This window comes from Dipodomys ordii, unplaced genomic scaffold, assembly GCF_000151885.1.
Source record: "Dipodomys ordii isolate 6190 unplaced genomic scaffold, Dord_2.0 Scaffold130, whole genome shotgun sequence".
Lineage (NCBI taxonomy): Eukaryota > Metazoa > Chordata > Mammalia > Rodentia > Heteromyidae > Dipodomys > Dipodomys ordii.
In genome coordinates, this window is record NW_012267346.1 from 2,614,155 (window position 1) to 2,637,027 (window position 22,873).

At 41.9% G+C, this 22,873-nt stretch overlaps 1 protein-coding gene across 1 annotated transcript in view; it reads left to right on the forward strand.

Moving 5' to 3' along the window:
• The window catches only part of Kif13a (kinesin family member 13A), a 159,245-nt gene extending 147,987 nt beyond the window's left edge, over nucleotides 1-11,258 (forward strand). The window contains exons 33-35 of the mRNA XM_013030417.1: nucleotides 1,647-1,798; nucleotides 6,446-7,237; nucleotides 9,686-11,258. Of these exons, the coding sequence (XP_012885871.1) occupies nucleotides 1,647-1,798; nucleotides 6,446-7,237; nucleotides 9,686-9,706 (965 nt within the window). The 3' untranslated portion in view covers nucleotides 9,707-11,258. The remainder of the gene's footprint in view (nucleotides 1-1,646; nucleotides 1,799-6,445; nucleotides 7,238-9,685) is intronic.
• Nucleotides 11,259-22,873: the final 11,615 nt, after the last annotated feature.

The following is a 22,873-nucleotide window of genomic DNA, read 5'->3' on the forward strand; positions in this document are numbered from 1 at the left end:
GGGGGGGTTGGGTTTGAACCTGGAGGGCCTCACATAGTAGTCTCTCTGCCACTGAGCTACAGCCTCAGCCCAACAATACAGCACTTTATGTATATAGCTTTAGATTTTCCAAAGTGTTCTTCATTGCAGCCTGTTCTAAGTTTGAAGTCATTTTGAGACACGCAATTCTTACTTGGTTTTTCCCTACAAAGGAATATCTACCTCTGTCATGTTTCTGTACTCAAAGGAACGTTGAAGAAAACATGAATCTGGTTCAGAAGTGATGCCAGAAGTGAATTTGATCAGTGACAAAATTACCTAAATACAGCCTCCCAATGTCTGAGGGGACATCATTCTCTGAAAATGTAAATCAGGGGCTGGGAAGGTGGCTCAGTGGTAGAGCGCTTGCCTCGCATGCATGAAGCCCTGGTTCGATTCCTCATGCACCACATAAGCAGAAAAAGCCATTAAGTGGTGCTATGGCTCAAGTGGTAGAGCACTAGTCTTGAGCTGAAGAGCTGAGGGACAGTGCTCAGGCCCAGCGTTCAGGCCCCATGACTGACAAAAAAAAAAAAATGAAAATATAAATCAGCTTATACTTTGTATTTTCACCTACTAAATTTCATTGTTATAAGAACTAAGAAAATAAAGGAGAAAGAAGCCAAACAAGGAAGAGAGAGAGAGAGACAGAGACAGAGACAGAGAGAGAGAGAGACATACACACAGAGAACAAGAAAGCAAGAATTACCTTTTCTTAGATGGAGCTAGTTGTCCTGAGGAAAACAGGGAATTACATGAAAGTATATACAATATTCATTCATTGAGTGTACTTCTTAAGCCTCTGGTTGATATTTTCAAATGTCAAATCTATATCATCTATCTTATTTCAAATGAAATAAGATAGATGATATAGGAAGCAAAATATCTGACTCTAAGGGCTCAGAATTCAGATTTGGCAAGACAGCATGAACTAAAATTGGCCTGGTAAGTATTACCCAATTTTCAAAAGAGGGTAGAAAACTATCACTTCTAGTTTTTCTCACTCTTGCCTTTAGTAATGCTTTATGACTATACAGACTTATCCTTCTTTTTGCCAAAGTCCATTTCAGTGCTTAACCATTTGGCTATGTATTCCCTGTTATATAAGACCCTACTGTGTGAAGTATTTTAGTCCCCTTTCTATTGCTGTGACAAAATACCTGAGGGTAAGCAGAAGAAGAAAGGGTTTATCTTGGCTCTGAGTGCAGAGGTTTCAGGCCAGGGTCAGTTGATTCCATTGCTCTGGGCCTGAGGATATCATAGCATCAGGAATGTGTGGTAGGGGTAGCTCTTCATCTGGTCCCACTAAGGGGCAAAAAGATGGAGAGGAGGGGCCAGAAACAAGAAACTCCTTTTGAAGACAAGTCTCCCAATGACCATCTTCCACCATTTGTTCTCCCATCTCCTAATTCATTCATCTGTGAACTCATCAGTAGATGAAGTTAGAGCCCTCATAATCCAATCACTTCCTAACACCACCAGCTGAGGATTGAGCCTTCAACAGAAGAGCCTTTGGAGACATTTTATATCCATACTCTATCAACAATGGGTTATTGCCCAGCTTCCTGGGTGAAGTGAGAAAAAAAATGCTCTGTATCCATATACTCACACCTCTTTGTCTTTCTCAGGTTGTACATCGGAGAATCCTCATGCCTTAACGGTCAGCCCTTTTAAAGCATTCTCCCCCCAGCCGCCAAAGTTTTTCAAACCCCTAATGCCTGTAAAAGAGGAACATAAGAAAAGGATAGCTCTTGAAGCAAGACCTCTTCTAAGCCAAGAGGTAAATGCCTGGCTAGTTTGTATGGTATGAAACAGGATGGATTGGTGGTGTCTGCAGAGAATGGCTGTTAGTACTCGCAAGTGGAATGCTGCATGCAGACAAGCACGAGTTTATCACTCTGTGGCCCCTGTTCTTGGATACCTCTTTCTCAAGCACATAGGATGAGGTTGAAGTTTTTGGTGGTTGTTATTTCTGTGGTTTTACTCCTTTGTGTCAGTGGCTTTTCAAAGTACACACACACACACACACACACATACACACATTTTAACCTTTCAAATGAGAAAGAGATGTCCTCTGGATATTTTGAAAATACTAAAAGCTTTTATTGATTCGTTTTTTAAGGAAAACTTTTTTGTTGTCTTTTGTTTTCTTTTCTTTTTGCCACCAAATCTGTGTAGTCCTGTCAGATTTCATCAGTAGTTCACAACTCTGGCCTGCAAAACTGGCTGCTGCATTACTCATGTGTAATAGAACTGTTGCATTGCTTGTCTAACATGCATGTACTTAATAGGTGTTTCAGAGGTTGTCATCTTTTGTGTGTGATGCATCTGTGTGTCTTAACCTTTGCAGAGCATGTCTCCATCTCAGGCATATAACCCTGGCTGCATTGTACCCTCAGGAAGCAATGGCAGCAGCATGCCAGTAGAACACAGTAGCAAACGTGAGAAGAAGATTGTAAGTTCTGGAACCATTTCTGTCATAATTGCCTGGTGGTGGGTTTAAAGCCCTTTCACGGACTCTTCCAAATGCTTTAGAAGAAATTAAGACATGTTGAGTCTTTTGCATGAATATGTCTGTGACTTGTGATTTTTTTTTCTTCTAAGTGTTCATTCTATTTTTTAACACTTATTTTTGCTTAGTATAAGTTTGCTTAGCTAAAAGAAAAAGAAAACACTTTGATGATTCTGGTCTTAAGAACAGTATAACTAAGAGATCACTTTTGACTAATACTGAAATCTTTCTAATGTGCCTATACATATGACCCAGATTCTGAAGTTAATCTACCTAGAGGAATTGCACTTACTTGGAGTAAGTAAATCATGCATTTAGCTGTGGATATGTTTGAAAGCTTTTTCTATGTTGCCTGATGCTACTGCCAAGATAATTCTGTAGTTTGTAGCTGCTCGGTAGTTCATTGCCACCCATTGCACCATCATCCCTCTAGCACAGGTAACCTTTGTTAGTTAGCTGGTAAAATACGTCTCAATCTGTTGTTCTCAGCCTTGCTTTCAGGATGGCTTATCTCTGTTCTATCACCAGTAGGTTGAAACCCTACCTGCAAAACTCCATTCCCTAGTACGTGCTTTTTAAATCAACACATTTGAGATAAAGCTTTTGAGAACAGTTAGGCCAAGCAGTACACATTATCCATTTATAACCTCATTTGAAAAATTTTGAGAGCCTGTATATTTTTCCAGCCTGGAAGAATTTCCCAATTTTGTCTCAGTTTTCCCTCTTTTGTTGCTTCTTAATGCTTAGGAAAAAAAATAAAACCAGCCTCAGATGAGAGGAGGCTGCATGGTGTTTATGCCTGCATATGACCTGTGTTAGGCAGAGTGTAGAGGGTTTCATTCCCAGCTAGGTTGTATTAGATCCATCCTCCTTAGTGTGAGATCCTTTAACAGCTCCAGAATATGCTGCTATTGCTCACCACTGTGTGAACACCAACTACAGCTTAATCCTGACCTGCAGTTAGCTACTTGCCTGCATGGGCTACTAATAGATCTTAAGAAACAGTGTTCCTGAGCCAGGCACTAGTGGCTCCTGCTTGTAATCCCAGCTACTGAGGAGGTTGAGTTTCAAGCCAGCCTGGGCAGACAAGTTCCAGACTCTTTATCTCTGATTAACGATCAAAAAGCCAGAAGTGGAGTTGTATATAGCTTAAGTGGTAGATGTGGTAGAGTCTTGAGCAAAAAGCTAATGGACAGCACCCAGGCTCTGATCAAGCCCCAGTACCTGCATATCCAGCCACCCCAACCCCCATCCCCACCCCCAAAAAGAAATGATGCTCCTATCATGAAGAAGGCATGTACTATTTTCCCTTTTTTCTGTCCCTCTTTCTGTCCTCTGCTTCTGGGTTCTCCCTGTTCTGTTCAAAGCCTTTGTCCTGGTTTGTGATGGAGAAGAAGATATAAGACCTTCACTTCTTCATCTACCCCCTCATCTCTGTGAATCATAATCAACTCATTTACCTGACCACCTCTTGTCCTGTTGATAAGGACTCAGGGGTAGGCTAGTCAGTTAGCTCTTAAATTGTCTGGGTCTATGTCTGATTGGTTCTGTCTGTTCATTGTCATGACTCTCTTCCCTGATGTGCATAGACATAAAACTTAAACCTATCAGAACAATCTATTTTGGCACAATACATCCAAGGACTGCCAGATGCCCCTCAGAGCTGTGCAGCATATAGGTCACAGTTCACGTGGGTCCTGTCATTATTTTCGTTAAATGGCTTAACATAAAACTCAGCTCACCTATAGAGTGTGCGATAGAACCAGATCCTCTTGACCCAACAAATTTTAAGCAGCAGTTAAATGTTGTAATGAAGTGTACTCTGAAATATACTTTGTAATGAAGTGTGCCCTGAAATACGCTAAGTATGGTTGGATGAAACTCTTTTCTTACTGGGGTCTGACTTGAGAAGGGCACTTCCACTCTCCTTTGAAAGCCAGCTTTCTGAGCACTCCTGTCTCTGAAGCTACTGCCTGTTCTGTTTAAATGACTCCACGGAGAGTCTTCCAGGGTGCTCTGGTAGCATTTAAGTACATTGTTTGTTTGATCTGAGATTTTATTTTCACATTATAAGTTTATGTAAACTATTTCTTTCTTTGATCCTAATTCATTTTTTTTTCTCTTGCATTCTGGAAAAAACAGACAATCAGTGAGTCAGACTAATGGAAAGAATCGCAATCATTCTTGAGAAGTAGTAATATCCACACACTTTTTGATGTTGTTTTTGCTCTGGTCCTGGGGCTTGAACTCAGGACCTGGGTACTGTCCCTGAACTTTTTTGCTCAACGACTTGAGCCACAGCTCCACTTCCAGCTTTTTTTTGGGGGGGGGTTGCTTAATTGAAGAGAAGAGTCTCTCCAAAACCAGATGCTGGTGGCTCATGCCTGTAATCCTAGTTACTCAGGAGGCTGAGATCTAAGGATCTCAGGTTGAAGCTGGCCAGGGCAGATATCTATGAGACTCTTATCTCCAGTTAACCAGCAAAAAGCTAGAAATTGAGCTGTTGTTTAAGTGGTCGAGTACCAACCTTGAACGAAAAAGCCAAACAAGAGCTCAAGCCCCAGTACTGGTCACACACACACAGACACACACACACACACACACACACACACACACACACACACAAATGAAACTTACCATCATTTGTAAACAGCCATCTGCTACATTGTGATGGTTGCTGTCTCTCACATGTCATCCTCCCTTCTCTCCCCACCCCCTTAATGAGTAATTCTTTGGTTCTGCATTTTTACAGTCAGTTAGTCCTTACAGTTGTACAGGCAATTTAAATAGCTTGTCAAACCAGATGACCAGTGGGGGAAAAAACCTAAGAACTTCTAAGGTTCTAAGTTGTGCTTCAAATGAGACTTGCAGCCACCCAAGCAGAATTCAGGATTGTTATAAAAGCAAGGGCCCACGTCTTATCTCACTGAGAGAGGGACCATATCTCTTTCAGCTGACCACCAATACTCCAAATGCTCAGGCAATTTTAAAATCAGATTTATAAAGCAATGTTGTAGGCTGGAAGCATAGCTCAAGTGGTAAAGAGCTTGCACTAGCATGTGTGAGGCCCTGAGTTTTATACTCAGTAAAAGGCAATGTTTGCATTGATGCTGGTTAATGAGGCTAATTTAAAATAATAAGAAATAACATTTATTTTTATTTGAACATACAATACCACATGTTATACAATGTTTTCTACCAAATGTTTTTAACCATCATTCATTTTGATAAGAGATTGAGGAGGTAATGACACCCATTTTTGCATAGTTAGCAATCTTTACAAAGTTCCAAAACTTCATAATGGAGAGTTTCATTTAAACTCACTACCTATGTTCCTCATTTTCTAACCAAATGCATGCCCCTCAAAAAATATTAATATTTTGCTATGTTACCATATTTAGTGTAATACTGAGAATAAGGGCTGAAACTGTATTCTTTGCCTTTCTGCTATAGCGAGTTTTATGTTACTGTTTCCCCTCATAAAACAGTTCAGAAACTTCTCACAGAGTGCCTTTGCCACCATACCTTGCTTCCAAGGTGAAGATTTCAAGACCAAATGCAGGAATGGCCGTTCTGTTTTGAGCTTTCCTTCTGCTCAATGGGAAAAGAGAAAATGTTATGAGTAACCACTGTACTTTAAAACCATTCCTTTTCATAAACCAAAGAAGGTAAAGTTTCTCATTAACCTGGAGCGAGCACAGAAGTGCCTTTATATTAGATTTTATATTCACAGAGCTCAGAGAATAGAATGCTCATGTCTACAATAGGTAACAAGATTTGATCAGACTTGAAGAAAAAGGGAGAAAAATTGAAGATGTGAGAGTAAGAGCCTTTCATAGTGAAGTAGCTAAAACTTGTCAAAATAATACTGTTTCCACAAAGAGTTAGTAACTGAAGTTTGCTTCATTCCTCCAGGACTCTGAAGAGGAAGAAAATGAGCTGGAAGCTATTAACCGGAAGCTGATAAGTTCCCAGCCTTATGTACCTGTGGAGTTTGCTGACTTCAGTGTTTACAATGCCAGCTTGGAGAACAGGGAATGGTTTTCTTCTAAAGTGGATCTGACAAACTCACGGGTCTTGGAGAAGGAAGTGTCTCGTAGCCCTACCACCAGCAGTATTACCAGTGGCTACTTTTCACACAGTGCCTCCAATGCCACTCTGTCTGACATGGTGGTCCCTTCTAGCGATAGCTCAGACCAGCTCACCATTCAGATGAAGGAGCCAGACTCCAGTGAGCACCCTGGGCCTTCCGTTGTGCATGATTTCAGACCATCCTCAAGCAAAGAATTGATGGAGGAAGAAAAAGTCTTGGAAAAGGATAAAATCATTGTGGTGCCACTCAAGGAAAACAGTGCCTTAGCCAAAGGGAACACTTCATCCCAGAGCACCCCTGAGAAAAACTCTAAAGTGATGTGCAGGAATGGTTCGCATTCAGAACTAGATGCCTGCCCCAGCAAAAATGGTCAACTGGCCAGAGATTTCTGCCCCAGGGAGGTGACGGTAGAACATACCATGAACATCCTGGAGGATCATTCCTTCACAGAGTTCATGGGTGTGTCAGATGGAAAAGATTTTGATGGTTTGACAGATTCTTCTGCTGGACAGCCATCTGGTAGGAGACACCTACCAAATAAAGCAGACAGTGAGAGTGTCCCAGGTGGGCCACCGGATGCTGGACAGACGCATAACAAGTTAGAGAATAACCAGGTAATACACTTCAGAGGCAGCCCACTGGGTTCTGGGTTCTCCGTGAGCATGTCTAATTGTACACCTACCCCCAGAGGTCCTTCACCACAGTAAACTTTGTAGGGAACACAGGCCCACTGGGGAGCAAGCTCCCCGTCTGTGCAGGTCATTCCCTTATGAAGAGCAGATCTGCTTTGGGAACCATGAAATATAGGACCAATAGATTTTCTGAAATTGGCATATGAATCGATGTTGAATTAATATTCAGGTGGCTAAGGATCATTTAATGTCATGTTAATTCTCTGGTGGCTTTGGCCTATCTCCAAATAATGATAGCATCTACCATGAGAATTAATTTGTGTATCCTTTGATTCCTATATCTTGTTTTACTTTGTATCAGTAAGAAAGAAAAACACTGGACTGGGAGGGTGTAGCTTAGTGGTAGATCATTAGTCCTGGATTCCATTCCCAGCACTAGAAAAGAAAAACCACATCAGCAACTGTAAGAAACAACAGTAATCTGGTGAAAAAGGGTGTTTCAGGAAGGAGTGAGCAGATTTCCTGAGCAATTGAAGTTTGGATTTTGGCTGTTAACCAGATTGGCTTATAATTTAATTTCCATATTGGAACAAAATAGGTTTTTGCTACAGAAAAAAATGAATTATGTAAACAAGAGATTATCACCTTCTTCTAAGCAGTCTGTTCTTAAGCACTGCCATTTCTTTCTATTCACATCCCCCGCGGCCCCCCCCCATTCCTGCCCCCCTTTTTTGGTCGCATTCCTATATAAGTTGTGGGAGAATCATGGCTTGGCAAAAACACTGAGTAAACCCAACAAGGCAAAAGCTTGGTGAAGGATGCCATAGTTATGGTACTTCTCCAACCAATGTTTGAGAAACTTACTCATCATAGGTGTGTTCTTTTCATGCTATGCTAGCCTTTAACATGTTCATGTAGCGTCATTTACACAGCATACACAAATAAGTACCAAAAACTAACCAGTGATCTCTTACAGGTTAAACAACAACAGCTTTTCTCTCCTTGTTATAAGAATAATAAAGCTGCTGGGCACCAGTGGCTCATACCTGATCTGAGGATTCAGGTTCAGAGCCAATGTGGGCAGAAAAGTCCATGAGACTCTTATCTCCAATTAACCATCAAAAAGCCAGAAGTGGAGTTGCAGTTCAAATGGCAGAACACTAGCCTTGAGCACAAAAACAACAAACAAATAGAAAACAGGGACAGAACCTAGGCCCTGAGTAATAATGTTGCTAGGTTCTCATGATTCAAGCCTGTAATCCTAGCTGCTCAAGAGGCTGAGATCTGAGGGTTAGTTTGAAACTAGACTGGGCAGGAAAGTCCATGAGACTTTTATCTCTAACTAACCAACAAAAGCCAGAAGTGTAGCATGCACGTATATGGGAGGATCTAGCTCAACGTGTATAAGGTCCCAAGTTCAGTTCCCAGCATCCTATTAAAAAAGAAAGTCATTCACTGGTCAAATTTGTTCTTGCAAGGAAAACATTTTCCCCCTATTGGTCTTGAAATGAAAACCTGAATTGGGTTTTCTTCTCAACCCTCAATGAGAAAGGCACCCTGCAAAACATCAAATTCCCAGGAATTATACCACCCTCAAATGTTGATCCATATATAGTGGAAGAGGGGAAATGAAGTTTTCACAACCCCCCTTCAGGATAAAGTAAGGGAAAGTGGAGTGTCTAAGAGACTTCCTGAGACTGTGGGCCACGAAAGAGGGAAGAGATGTCACAACCCCTCTTGCCTAGATTGTTTAGAACCCAACAAATACAAAAAGCTTCTCTTCCAGGAGATCTTGCAATAGTGTGTCCCTGACAAAACGGCTTGTCTTAAAAGTGGATTCTGGGCTGGGAATGTGCCTTAGTGGTAGAGAGCTTGCCTAGCATGCAGGAAGCCCTAGATTTGATTCCTCAGTACCACATAAGCAGAAAAAGCCAGAAGTGGCGTTGTGGCCCAAGTGGTAGAATGCTAGTCTTGAGCAAAAGCAGCTCAGGGACAGTGCCCAGACCCTGAGTTCAAGCCTCTGGACTGGCAAAAAAAAAGTGGATTCTGAAAAAATGTTGAACCAAAATAACAGGATAGAGGGGGTTTTGTTTCTTTGCTTTAATTTTTTTGTGGTTTTTTGTTTGCTTTTTGTCATATTAGTGTTTTGTTGTTTGCACTGCTAGGGTTTGAGTGTTAGGCAAGCACATTTGTTCTGACAGTATTAAAGTCTATTTGAGAACTCTTTACTAAAACTTGATTTTAGTGACTTAGAGCATGCATGGATCACTTCGTAGGAGGTTCATCTTTGGCCTAAGTTTTTCTCTTGTGTGGTGTGGATTCCATAATAAATTTAGTCCAGCAGGCCCCTTCAGAAAGAGCCCCCTTAGGGGTGGGCCCCTTGTAGAGGTAGGGAAAAGGAGCTTAGACTCACTAGCCTCTGCATTCCAGGAGAGCACAGCCACACGGTGAGAGGCAGCAGGCGTGCCCAGGCTTGGCCACAGCTCAACAGCTCTGTTCACCTGGTCATCATGAAAAAGCACCAGCCCCATCTTACAACTTGCTCCAACCCAGCCTGACCTCAGACCAGCACAGGGAGCCACGTGCCTCCCCACCCCAGCTGGAGAAGCAGCACTTTGCCACTGGGGTGACTTGCAGCCTCTGCTTTTTCCAGAAAGCATGATAACTGAAATTCTGGATCGAATTAAGTGACAGTATTTTTGTTTGCACTTACTACTACACATCCCCGCGGTGTAGAGACCTCTACAGATTCAAACGGACTTTATTCTTGTACAGTTTTAATCAGTTCTTATGGTAGACTCTGAGTCAATGCTCTAATTTGTTTTGTGTAAATAATATATATTATGTATATGAAATGTGTATCTATAGTATGTCTGTTCAGAGACAGGCTGCACACTAAAATGCACATAAAATGTTTATAGAAAATTATAAGGTACTGGACTTTATTACCACATAACTTGGGCAATTGTTTTTACATAAGCAGATGAAAATTATTTTATTGCCTAAGGATAAATCTGCAAATCCATCTTTACAGGAAAGGTTACAGATACTGTTCTTTATATAACCAAAGAACTTACATGAAATTGAACGTCTTTGGTGTCCACTTGTTTTAGTGAGCATATATGACTGCAAGTTTGGTGCCATACTTCCCTTGGCTACCAGGCCATGTGCTGCCCCTTCTCTGTCCTCTGTTTCCTAAGCACACTGAGAAATCTCCCAGCTATTGTTTCCCACCTGGCCCAACACCTGTTGACTTGACATTGTATTATAACCATTGAAAATGACTGGGGCTGTCACTCCAGCCCAGCGTTTCCTGTACCTTGGTTCAGCCCAATCAGGCAGGTACAATGCAGAGAGCAGTATTACTGTAAGCAAACACAAAGGAGCACCAAGGGTTGGGGTTGGGAACTAGAGGAAGGATGTATGTGTGTGTGTGTGTGTGTGTGTGTGTGTGTGTGTGTTGGGATTGAAAAATTTCACTGTGGTGTGGTTTTGCTGTTAATTATGAAAAAAAAAATGCTGACAAGATGGCCTGAACTACAGAGTTCACAGGTTCACTATTCACTGTTTGAAGATGGTTGATGTACTTTGCGGCTCTGTCTTCAGTTGTAAAGTTCTCCTGTGAATGGAGACACTGTAGAGTTATGCTTGTGGACATTTGTACTACAGTACTTTACCTATTCTGTAGCTTCCTGTATAACTGGTCTGTACAGATGCAGACATGTCATGAGAGGAAGAGCAAGAGAATGTGTACAGCCTGCTGTATGTACCTTTTTTAAGTTCTTGCATCCATAAATGAGTCAGATATATTGGAGACTTTATTGAAAAGCTGCTGTTCATGACTTTTTGTGTATAGTGAACTGACTGTAGTTATTTTACTATTGTCTGTTTTTAAAAAGAAAAACCTGTAATTTATATCCCCTTTCAACTTTATTGTATTTAATTGGTACAGATTTGTGTATGTGTGTTTTAGAATACAAATTGTCTAATTCAGATTTTAAAATATGAGCTGTTTGTCTTTAATAACCCTGCAGTTCTGACTTACTGTATTTGCATAGCTGCCAATCCCTATAAACATTATCAGCTAACTTTGTCCTCAAACCCAGGATGTTGCAGTTGCTGGGCAAGCACTTTGCCACTGAGCTACATCCCAGCCCACCTGCTAACATTGTTAAGGGCTTGCTGTTCACTAGGCACTATTCTAAACATTTGATACTTATTATCAATTACTCTGACAGCATGCATATCATAAGCATCATTGTTTCTAAGAGCTGAACACAGCAGTGAGTGTGGACAATGGAGGAATTCAGCCCACATTTCCATCAGCCTGTCCTTTCTGTGTTCCACCTGGAGGGACGACTACTTGGAGGGAGATGTGGGCACCTTACCAAGGACAAGAGGGTGTGGCATCCTGAGAGACACAAATCCCACTCGTCCAAGGAATTTCTGGAGTAGGTAAAACATGTTGTGTTACTATGTCCAAAATGCTTAAAATCTTTACAGAAAATAGCAGGACACCTATATCTGTGAAATAGTGCCATAGATAGCTTTCTGCCAACATTCTACCTAAAAATGGTATTATTCAGGTGCCGGTGGCTCACACTTTTAATCCTAGCAACTCGGGAGGCTGAGATCTGAGGATTGTGGTTCGAAGCCAGCCCAAGCAGAAAAAAGTCCATGAGATTCTTATCTCCAGATAACCACCAGAAAACCAGAAATGGTGCTGTGGCTCAAAATGGTACAGCATTAACCTTGAGCAAAAGAGCTCAAGGCCTGGGACAGTGCCCAGGCCCCAAGTTCAAGCCCCACAAAAGAAAAAAATGGTATATTCTGAAGTTTCCAAGAATTAGACCTAACCTGCTCTGAGTCAAAAGTGCTTTATGGCCACTTCCAGAGGAGGGAAAAATGGAGAGAAAGCCCTAAAACTTACTTGAATTTTATAAAAAGGAGTCAGCTACTTGATACTTACATAACAATGTCCAATTAAAATGACAGTTTGAAGCCGGTGTGTGCAGACAAGTTCATAAGATTCTTAAAGTCTTAAATGGAGATGGAGCCAGCTGAGCCAAGCAAGAACACATGTCCCTGAGTTCAAGCCCCAGTACCAGCAAAAAAAAAAAAAAAAAAGCATTCTGGTCATATCATGAAAAAAAATTTTGAAGAATTTTTGCTGTCTTCTGAACCAAGAGCTACTGGCATCCCTTTGGATATTTAGCCTTGAACTTGTATAGTATCAGCAGTGCAGCCCGTTTTTTGAGATTAAACACACAAACAAGGCAAGAACAAAATGCCAAACTACTAAAATATGTTGCAGTTCCTCTCAAGAGTTTTCTCCTCTCCTAAAAGAAATGCAGTTTGTTCCAATGCCAGCAGCTTCCCCCATGCATCCTGGATGTTACTGCCATCTCTTGCTAGTGGAGAAAATGAATCTTCCATGGGATGGGCAGAAGGCAAGATCTGCCCTTTCACAGAGTATGAATTGGAGCTGACAGGAGTGAAAGCAAAACCCCAAAGTCTAAATTTAACCTGCTTGTGTTTGTCTCTAATCCCCTGAGTAGAGGAAAAAGAATTATAGATTGAGCACCACTTAATGGCCATTGTTCTCTGGATACAATTGGCACAACTGAAATGAAACTCCTTGGTCTTATCTTCCCAGTGTCCTGGGACACACACAGACCTCTATGTATGCTTGGGAGAACAAGTTCTTTTTCTAGTCTCGGATGCTCACTGGGTTCCTGCGCCTTACATACTGTTCCCACATTCAGGGTTACCATCATTGCACTGTGAGCCCAAATTGGCAACAACTGGCCACATCTTGGAGCTTGCCTTAGGGTTTTCTTAGCCCTCTGAGAAAGGAACTCTTCAATTCTTCAGGGGCCCTGTTGGTGAATATTCTAGAAAGATAATTAATAGAACAGTGAGTGTTACACCAAAGCAAACAAAACAGGTAAGTTTTGTAATTGAGTCTCTGGAAAAAGGGAAGGTCAACTTGGAAAAAAAAAATCAGTCCAGCTTGGTTTTAACGTAGTGTGAACCAACCTGGCTCTATCACACTATCTAAAATCCTTTGAACTATGTAGATTTTAAAACTGGAAAATGGTGTTTATAACAGCTAGGCACTTATTTGGGGCCTTCATCTCCCAAACATCTTCCTGAGTCAAACCATGGAAGGTTCTCAAATTTGTGATTGATTGTCTTTCTAGTCCAGAAAGGTTTCAGAGGTAGCTGTAGCAAAGTGGATCAATTTTCCTAGGATTTTTAGTCAAAGAAAAACAGGGCCTTTGTGTAATTGGTTCATTACCCTCCTCTACCTACGGGTGGTTAACTACAAGTAAGCTGAGCCTACAAACAAAAGTGTTAAAATACTTAACTGTCTGGGTGCTGGAGGCTCATGCCTGTAATCCTAGCTATTCAGAAGGCAGAGATCTGAGGACTGCAAGTCAAAGCCAGCCTGGATAGGATAGTGCATCCAATTAACCACCAGAAAACTGGAAGTGATGCTGTGGCTCAAAGTGGTAGAGCACTAGCCTTGAGTGAATGAGCTCAGAGACAGTGTCCAGGTCCTGAGTTCAAGCCCCACAATTGAGAAAAAAAAAAATATTCGGCAGCAGCAACTGCCAAGAAGACAGACTTCAACAGGAAGGATCTAAGATAACAGCCTTGACACTAGTACTCAGGACTGCCTTCATTTGAGGATGCCGACTCAGGGCCTGGACATTGTCCTTGAGATTTTTTGCTCAAGGCTAGTGCTCTAGCACTTGAGCCAGAGCTCTACTTAGGGCTTTTTGGTGGTTGTTTTGGAAATAAAATTCTCACAGACTTTCCTGCTTGGGCTGGCTTCAAATGGCAATCCTCAAATCTCTTGAATAGCTAGGTATAAGTATGAGCCACTGACTCCTAGCACCATACTTTTTTTTTGTTGTTGTTGGTAATGGGGCTTGAACTCTGGGCCTGGGCACTGTCCCTCAGCTCTTCAGCTAAGGCTAGTGCTCTACCGCTTGAGCCACAGTGCCACTTCCAGCTTTTTCTGCTTATGTTGTGCTGAGGAATTGAACCCAGAGCCTCATGCATGCAAGGCAAGCGCTCTAGCACTGAGCCACCTTCCCAGCCCCATACATTTTTATGCTAGTCCTTCATATATGTAAGAAAGTCCTTGTATTTATGTAAGAAAAGTGGTATATTACTTATCTGTTACTACAGAATGGATCAACCTTAGGCTTACCATTCTTAAATAATATGAAACATTTATCATCTCTGACAGTGGGCCCCAAATTCAGGTATGGGTAACTTTGAAAGCTTCTGGCTGAAATCTTTTGTAAGGTTACAGTTGTGTGTAGCTGCTATTATCTGAGCCTGAGGATCCACTTTTAGAGCAGTTCACACACAGCTGATCAGCTTGCCATGTAAGGCTTCTCCACACTGCTAGAGTATCCTTAAAACAGGGCACTGACTTCCTCGTGTGAGTGGTTCAAGAGATCAGAAGCAGCAGGGCCTTTTATGATGCAATCTTGGAAGTCACATTTCCTCACTCCCACCACATTCTATTTATTAGAGGTGAGAGGCTTAAGTCTGGCTCCCACTGAGGGAGGAGGAGAATCAGACTCTTCCTCTGAGGACTATAAAAAGATTTGAAGATAATTTTAAACCATCACAACTAGCTAGAAGTTTTATAGCTGAAGGCCTGAGGTGAAACCAAGTGAACTAGAACCTACAAAAGTAGATAAAGGAAACTCAGTGCTTTCATTCATAAAGTCAGGATGAAAAGGAAAATAACACTCCATGAAAAACTAAGGAGATCTAAGGATAAAGGTTTGAAACCAGCCTGGGCCAGGATGTCCATAAAACAAAACAAAAAAGACAAAAGTAGAGTTGTGGGTCAAGTGGGAGAGTGCTGGTCTTGACAGCAAATGTAGAGCAAAGTCTCTAAATGAATTTTCACACATATAAAATACTTCAACCTTATTCACACTCTGTGTTGGTCTTTGGCAGTCTTGAGGAATAAGGTATGTGAAAGCCACCCATCTAATAGATTGGTTTTTGTTTTCATTATTGACTGGAATTCTGGACCTGGGGAGAAGATCATAGAGAGTGTTGTTTTCATCACATGTTGAAGGGTTTATGCTGTATGACTTCACTATTGATGTTGACCTTGTCATCACATGAAGTAGTGCTTCAGGTTTTATACTAGTTACATTCCACCAGAACAAGCTTCTTTAACCTATAGATCTTAAATACCAATTCAGTGACTATGAAAGATGTCTCTGCCAACAGTTTGAGCTACAGGGTGGAGAGCATTAGACAAAAAACACACAGCCAAGTTCTCCATGCTGAGTAGAGAAAGAAGGAATGCCACTGACTATAGTTTTCCTTATTCTGCTGAAAATTCAAAACTAAGAATCAAATGTAATAGTGGAAAGTACCACACAACTCATGAGGATAGTCTTCCTGGATTTAATTCCAGCTTCACCACAACTACCCTTCATGACCTTTACTTAAGACTCAGTTTCCCCATCTCTAAAGTAGGATTAGTGGTTGTATTACCTCACAGACTTACTGAAATTTTTATAAGGGGCAATGAATTTAAAATCCTTTACACCAAATAAACTGCCATACCATGGGGTTATTTATTAATACTAAACAGGTTCATCTTTCTTGGCCACAAATTGTATTACTCTGTGATTTTTTTTTTCTACCCTTAGTGTAGGTGAGAATGGAATTGGGTTGTAAAAAGCCAGGCACCAGCAATTTGCAGTTTGAATCCAGTTCAGTCAGGAAAGTCTGTGAGACTCATCTCCAGTTAACCAGCAAAAAGCCCAAGGTGGAGCTATGGCTCACAGGGTAGCATGCTAGCTTTGAGCCTAAAAAAGCTCAGGGACAACACCCAGGCCCTGAGTTCAAGTTCCAGGACTGGCACCAAAAAATAATTTTAAAAAGGTTAAAACAAATCCAAAGAAATCCACAGTCATAACACATGCAAATAGTTGAGACTTTACTAATTTTTTTCTAAAGATTCGTCCCCCCCCACTTTCAATAGAGTCCTGGTGGCCAGAGAGTGTAGAGGGAACTGTCAGATGTTGTGATATTGTAGCAGAGACAATTCGTAGTCAGTTCCAAGCCAGTGGGTCCTCCCTTACTGCCAAGCGATTCCTTTGAACTAGGCCTTCTCTGAAACCTCAGTTCTCTATAGAAAACCTCTGGACTCATGGAAGTGAGAGGAGAGTTGTCTCAGGTTGCTCAGAGTGGGAGAGAACTGAAGAGTCATAGTGTGTTGGCCTGAAATTTGCAATTCCTAGCCTCAGCTTCCCAAGTGCTGGGATTACAAGCATGAACTATTATGCCTGGCTATTTTCATAAAGGAAGTAACTCTTGGACCTGGTTTAGTTCACTTCTCTGCATCTTGTTCAGCCTGCCCATCTCTCATTTTTTATTCCCTTTGTTGTTTACTCTAGAGTAGAATTCTGATGTCACAATAGCAGTGACATTTTGTTGAGTCAAGTCAATAAACTTAGCTGACTTTTATCAATATCAACAACCATCCTAGGGGGGGTGAGTCTTCCCATTCACTGATGTGGGTAATTTTCAGTCAGGATCTCTCTCTCTCTCTCTTTTTTTTTTTTTTGTCATAGGGCTTGAAAACAGGGCCTGGCTCTGTCCCTGAGCTTTTTCACTCAAAACTAGCATTCTACCACTTTGCGCCACACCACTACTTCCAGTTTTCTGGTGCTTAATTGGAAATGAGTCTCCCAAACTTTCCTGCCCAGGCTGGCTTTGAACTGCAATCCTCAGATCTCAGCCTCCTGAGAAGCTAGGGTTTTGGGAATGAGCCACTGGCGCCCAGCTTCTATCATTACTTTTTAAGAAGTAAAATTTAATAGTTCCAAGGTAGTTCAACACTCTCACTCCCATTTTAGAATTAGGCTAGTAATGTTGCCAGCCTAATATGTCTTAGGTAGCCAAATTTACACCAAAAAAGATGTCATCCAGCTACTCACTTTTGGGGGAAGGAACTCCAAATGAATTGAGTGAGCTTAACAAGAAATTAAATTAATGCAAGTAATATGAAAAAAAAAATCTTGCCGGGCAACAGTGGCTCACACCTGCAATCCTAGCTACTAAGAAAGCTGAGATCTGAGAATCATGGTTCAAAGCCAGCCTGGAAAGAAAAGTCTGTTATCTCCAATAAACTATCAGAAAACTGGAAGTGGTGTTGTGGCTCAAGTGGTAGAGCGCTAGCCTTGAGCTGAGAAGAGCTGAGGGACAGCACCCAGGCCCAGAGTTCAAGCCCCATAACCGACAAAAAAAAAACAAAAACTTACTTAGGTTGGATGCCCGTGGCTCACACCTGTAATCTTAGCTATTTGGGAGGAAGCTGAGATGTGAAGATTGCAGTTCAAAGCTAGCTCAGCAGGAAAGTTCATGAGACTCTCATCTCCAATTAACTGCCAAGAGACTGGAAGTGGAGCTGCGTGTTAAGTGGTAGAGTAGAGCTCTAGACTTGGGGAAAAAAAGTTCAGGGATAGTGCCCAGGCCCTGAGTTCAAGCCCAAGAACTGGTGTTACACACACACACACACACACACCTTACTTTGTAAGGTGGAAATATATTAATTGCTTAGGACTTTACATCTTCAAGTTTCTCTAAATTTACCTTGTGAAACTGGGCTGCTTTGATGTGCTGATGGTTTACCTGAAGAATCAAGTAACATTTAGGTTTCTGGGGAAATATTTTCACATTTGATATAGATTGAAGGGTGGGCTCTTGAGATAGTCTCATGTGGTGGGTAGTGGGTTAGATTCAGACTTTTTTCTTGGCATGTGGACAGAAGACTAAAGATGATAAAAATGGCAAAAAGAGATGAGTAGACAAGACGCGAATATCCATATGGCCTCTGCATTACCTTCCCTTTGAAAGATGGATACAGAGCAGCACACGAGACTTTGGTTCCATGCAGGCGATCTTTAACAACTCCAGGGGTAAGAAAGAAGACAGAGGGTGTGGAAAAGAAAACCATTTCCAGGGAGTTGTAATTTCCAAGGAGGTCAGAGGATCAGTGCAACAGAATACTTAAGAAAGATCTGGTAAAAGATTTGTTGCTGGGCACCAGTATCTCATGGGCTAGAGTCTGAGGAATTCAGAAGGCTGAGATTTGAGGACCAGGGTTCAAAGTCAGCCTGAGTGGATAAACTCAGGGGACTCTTTATCTTCAGTTAACCACCTAAAAAGCCAGAACTGGAAATGTGACTCATGTGGTACAGTATTATCTGTGAACAAAAAAGCTGAGTGAGAGCACACAGCCCAAAGTTCAAACACCAGTAGTAAGGGATTTGTTAGGTGACAGATCACTAGGGGTTGGGGTGGAGCTCAGTGATAGGCTGTTGAGTTAGCATAGTATTGGTTTCAATCCGTAACACTATGTATGTTTTTTAAAAAGAAAAAAGTAGGGGCTGGGAAGTTGGCTCAGTGGTAGAGCGCTTGCCTTGCGTGCCTGAGGCCCTGGGTTCGATTCCTCAGCACCATATAAGCAAAAAGAAAAAAAAAAGCCAGAAGTGGCGCTGTGGCTCAAGTGGTAGAGTGCTAGCCTTGAGCTGAAGAGCTGAGGGACAGCACTCAGGCCCAGAGTTCAGGCCCCACAACTAGACCAAAAAAAAAGAAAAAAGAAAAAAGTAGGCTAGGCGCTGGTGGCTTACACCTGTAATCCTAGCTACTCAGGAGGCTGAGATCTGAGGATTGTGGTTTCAAAGCCAGCCTGGGCAGGAAAGTCTGTGAGACTCTTATCTCCAATTAACCACCAGAAAACCGGAAGTGGCACAGTGGCTCAAGTAGTAGAGTGCTAGCCTTGAAGAGCTGAGGGACAGCATTCAGGCTCAGAGTTTAAGCCCTATGACTGACAGAAAGAAAAAAAAGTTTTTGAGCACTAGTGGTTCATACCTGTAATCCTAACTACTCAAGGAGGATCACAGTTTGAAGACAGTCTGGGTATACAGTCTCATCTCCAATTAACCACCAGAATGCTAAAAGTGGAGTTGTTCGAGTGTTCATATGCTAACCATGAGCAAAACAGCTCAGGGGCTGGGCCCAGGCCCTGATTCAAGCCCCAGGATTGATGCATGTAGGTGTGTGTGTGCGTGTGCATGTACATGCGCGTGCATGCACACACACACACACACAGAAAATTCCTAAATTCAGTCCTAGAGATAGTATAGGTCTGGCCTGATAATCCTTATTTCAGTGTTTCCCATCAGATGCTATGGCAAGATTTGTGAAAGTCAAAAGTTAAACAAATCAGGCAGTAGTTTTCAGCTCAAGCCTTGGAAAAAAGGCTCAAGGATATTTAAAATTAGTTGGTTAGGAAGCCTTTTTCTTTATTCTCCCATCTTGTCTCCCCTTGAAGACTGCTCACTTTCTTACCAGAAGAATAGAATAGGCCAGGGTAGAAAAGACTAACCTTTCACTGTCTTTTAAAATCCATAATCTTCGAGAGACAGTTACACCAGGAACCAGTTGAGAACTGGAGGGTGGGGTATTGAAGAGAGTGGAGTTTCTCTGCAGGCACTGCTAGAAAAAAAGATGGCTGAGGCCAAAGAGAGGAGGAGGGAAGCCCAAGGGGTCCAGGTTACCTTGCATTCTCTAAGGAGAAGGGACTATGTGCCCTTCCCTGGGGAAACATCTGGAGAGACTGGGATTTAGTGGCAGAGTGAATCCTGATCCACTCCCCCAGCAGACTCCTAGTGGGATAAGAACACAGACAAGGAAGGGTAGCCTGGTGCCAGAAGATTTGGAGCCTTGGCACATTCTAAAGCTGCAGGTGAGGCCTGCTCCTCTGAAGAAAAGGGATGACTACAAAGCATCTGCATTAAAGAGGCAACTGGACAAATCATATTCCTTGGCTCTTCCTCACTTCTGAGAGATCCTGCTTAGATATGGCAATTATCTGAGGACACCATTTGTCCATTTACAACCTTAGGTCTATGTATCTCTCTCGAAAATACAGGTTTGTTGGTTTGTTTGTTTTTGTTGGTCATGGGGCTTGAACTCTGGGCCTGGGCGCTGTCCCTCAGCTCTTCAGCTCAAGGCGAGCACTCTACCACTTGAGCTACAGTGCCACTTCCAAATGTCTCTCTTTTGAATACCTGCTGCAACCTAGCCCTTCATACTGAAAAAATTATTTATATCTAAAGAATGAAGTGGTTCACTCTGTTGAAGGCTCACTAAATTGTCTGCAGGTTCTCTAATTGTGACTCCTGAGTACAATCCCACTGAGCTAGGCTGGAGACCAGGACAAATTATTGGAAGCTTCTGTTGTCTGCTTGACAAGTGGTATAAATGAAGAGTCATTTTTTTTTTTCTTTTGGGTTGTGGGGCTTGAACTCTGGGCCTGGGCGCTGTCCCTCAGCTCTTTACTTCAAGGCTAGTGCTCTACCACTTGAGCCACAGTGCCACTTACAGCTTTTTCTGTTTATGTGGTGCTGAGGAATCGAACCCAGGGCCTCATGCATACAAGGCAAGCACTCTACCACTGAGCCACCTTCCCAGCCCCAACACAATTTTTTTAAAAAAAGGAATTTATGTGCATATTTAATCAAAACACATAAAACAAAAAACCACTGAAACTATTGCTATTTGCTCTAAACGGAAGGACTATGTTACCACATTTCTGTTTGAAGAACACATGGTGGGGATATAGTAAATATTGGTTGAATGTTATTTTCGAAGGTCTATTTTTGTTTTGTCTGTTGTAGGGCTTGAACTCTGGGTCTGGGTGCTGTCCCTCAGCTCTTCAACTCAAGGCTAATGCTCTACCACTTGTGCTACAGTGCCATTTCTGGGTTTTCCTGCCCAGGCTGGCTTTTAACCATGATCCTCAGATCTCAGCCTCCTGAGTTGCTAGGATTACAGGCTTGAGCCACAAGCACCCAACTGAAGGTCTATTTTCAAAGTATAGTCATATCTTTCTGTCTTTAGTTCACAGCTCCTATTTTGCTAATATCCCTCAGGGGAGAATTATGTTGATCTGATTACATAAGTGATTTTACTATTTACCTCTGACATGGCAATTAGTTCATAGCCTAAGGAACATTATGTCTTAAAGGAAAGGGTTCTGAGGAGGTTGTAGCTTAGTATTCAGCATTTGCCTGGTATACTTAAGACTAGATTTGAAGCCCAGCACTATAAAATAAAAATAAAATGAAAGTATTTTAACAATAAAAGGTAATTTTAACAAAATTTACTTTGAATTATTTTTTCCAAATGCAGAGATTTGTGTAAGAAAAATAAGAATTGCAAAATACTGTATGAATAAGCATTCAACCATTCAAGATGTATTTATCTAATTTGTGCCTGGCACTAGGGAGACATGGAGAAATAAGGAGGGTCTTTTCTTCCCTGTGTATTATTTATTAGTCCTTCATTATTTATGACACTAGTAAGTGACACTCTGGGCTTCTGTAGCACCATTCCTGAAAGCTATTATTCATCCCTCTGTTTGTTTCACAGTTTTTGAATTGGGGTCTACAAAGACCCAATCTGGACCCATAAAACTGACTTGAAAATACACCAAAGGTGAGTTCAGGTCAGCCATGAACTTGGCTGAATATTTTTTTGAATATTGTTTTCAAAAATGCATGTAGTGACTATTTGTCAGATTTTAAAGTTAGCCTTCCCTGTAGCCATCTCCCTCTCTTCTCTTACATCACCTCTTCAACCTTTTCTCTTGCTTTTCTAAGTTTTCAGTAGAACACTGCCAGGGGAAATTTAAACAAATGATCTGACCTGTCTTGTTTAAAGCAGAGGCAGAACTAGTCCTTCTAATTTTCTAAATACCAAAACTAGGACAGAAAGCTTCTCAGAACTGTTGCATCTTTTCTTTTCTCTCAGGTTTGAATACTTTTCAGGGGGCTTTGTACAAAAGTTAGTGATGGAGAACATCACGAGGAGGAGTGTGGCTAACGTCTGTGGATGAATAAGGTAGATGCGCAGGATAAAGAGCAGAGAGAGAAAGAGAGGAAAATCTCAACACCTAGCCTGGGAAGAGAAAAGTGGTTTTCCGGGGCTGGGAAGGTGGCTCAGTGGTAGAGTGCTTGCCTTACATGCACGAGGCCCTGGGTTCGATTCCTCAGCACCACATAAGCAAAAAGAAAAAAGCCGGAAGTGGCGCTGTGGCTCAAGTGATAGAGCGCTAGCCTTGAGCTGAAGAGCTGAGGGACAGCGCCCAGGCCCAGAGTTCAGGCCCACGACCGGACCCTCCCCCCCCAAAAAAAGAGAAAAGTGGTTTTCCTTCCTGACTGCCTACTTCTTTTGTAGATTGGCTCCCTCAATCTCAGCAGCAGATCACTACTTTTCAGAGCAACTGCTGTTTTGTGTGATTCTAGTATAAGGCCAGGAATATGTTAGCCAGAAAGATGCTAACATTGGTCTCAGCTCCAGCTGAAAGGATGGGTTTATTGACAGTGCATTTTGTCGTATGTGCTTAGGAGTCACTGCTGATCTACATAGGAGACAAAGTGGTTACTAACTTAAAGCACTGAAGGCATGGCTTGGGTTTAGCTGTGACTGGTGAAAGCAATTTGTTTCTGGCCTCTGTGGAGATCTATGGTTTGCTTTGACACTTTAAAGCACATA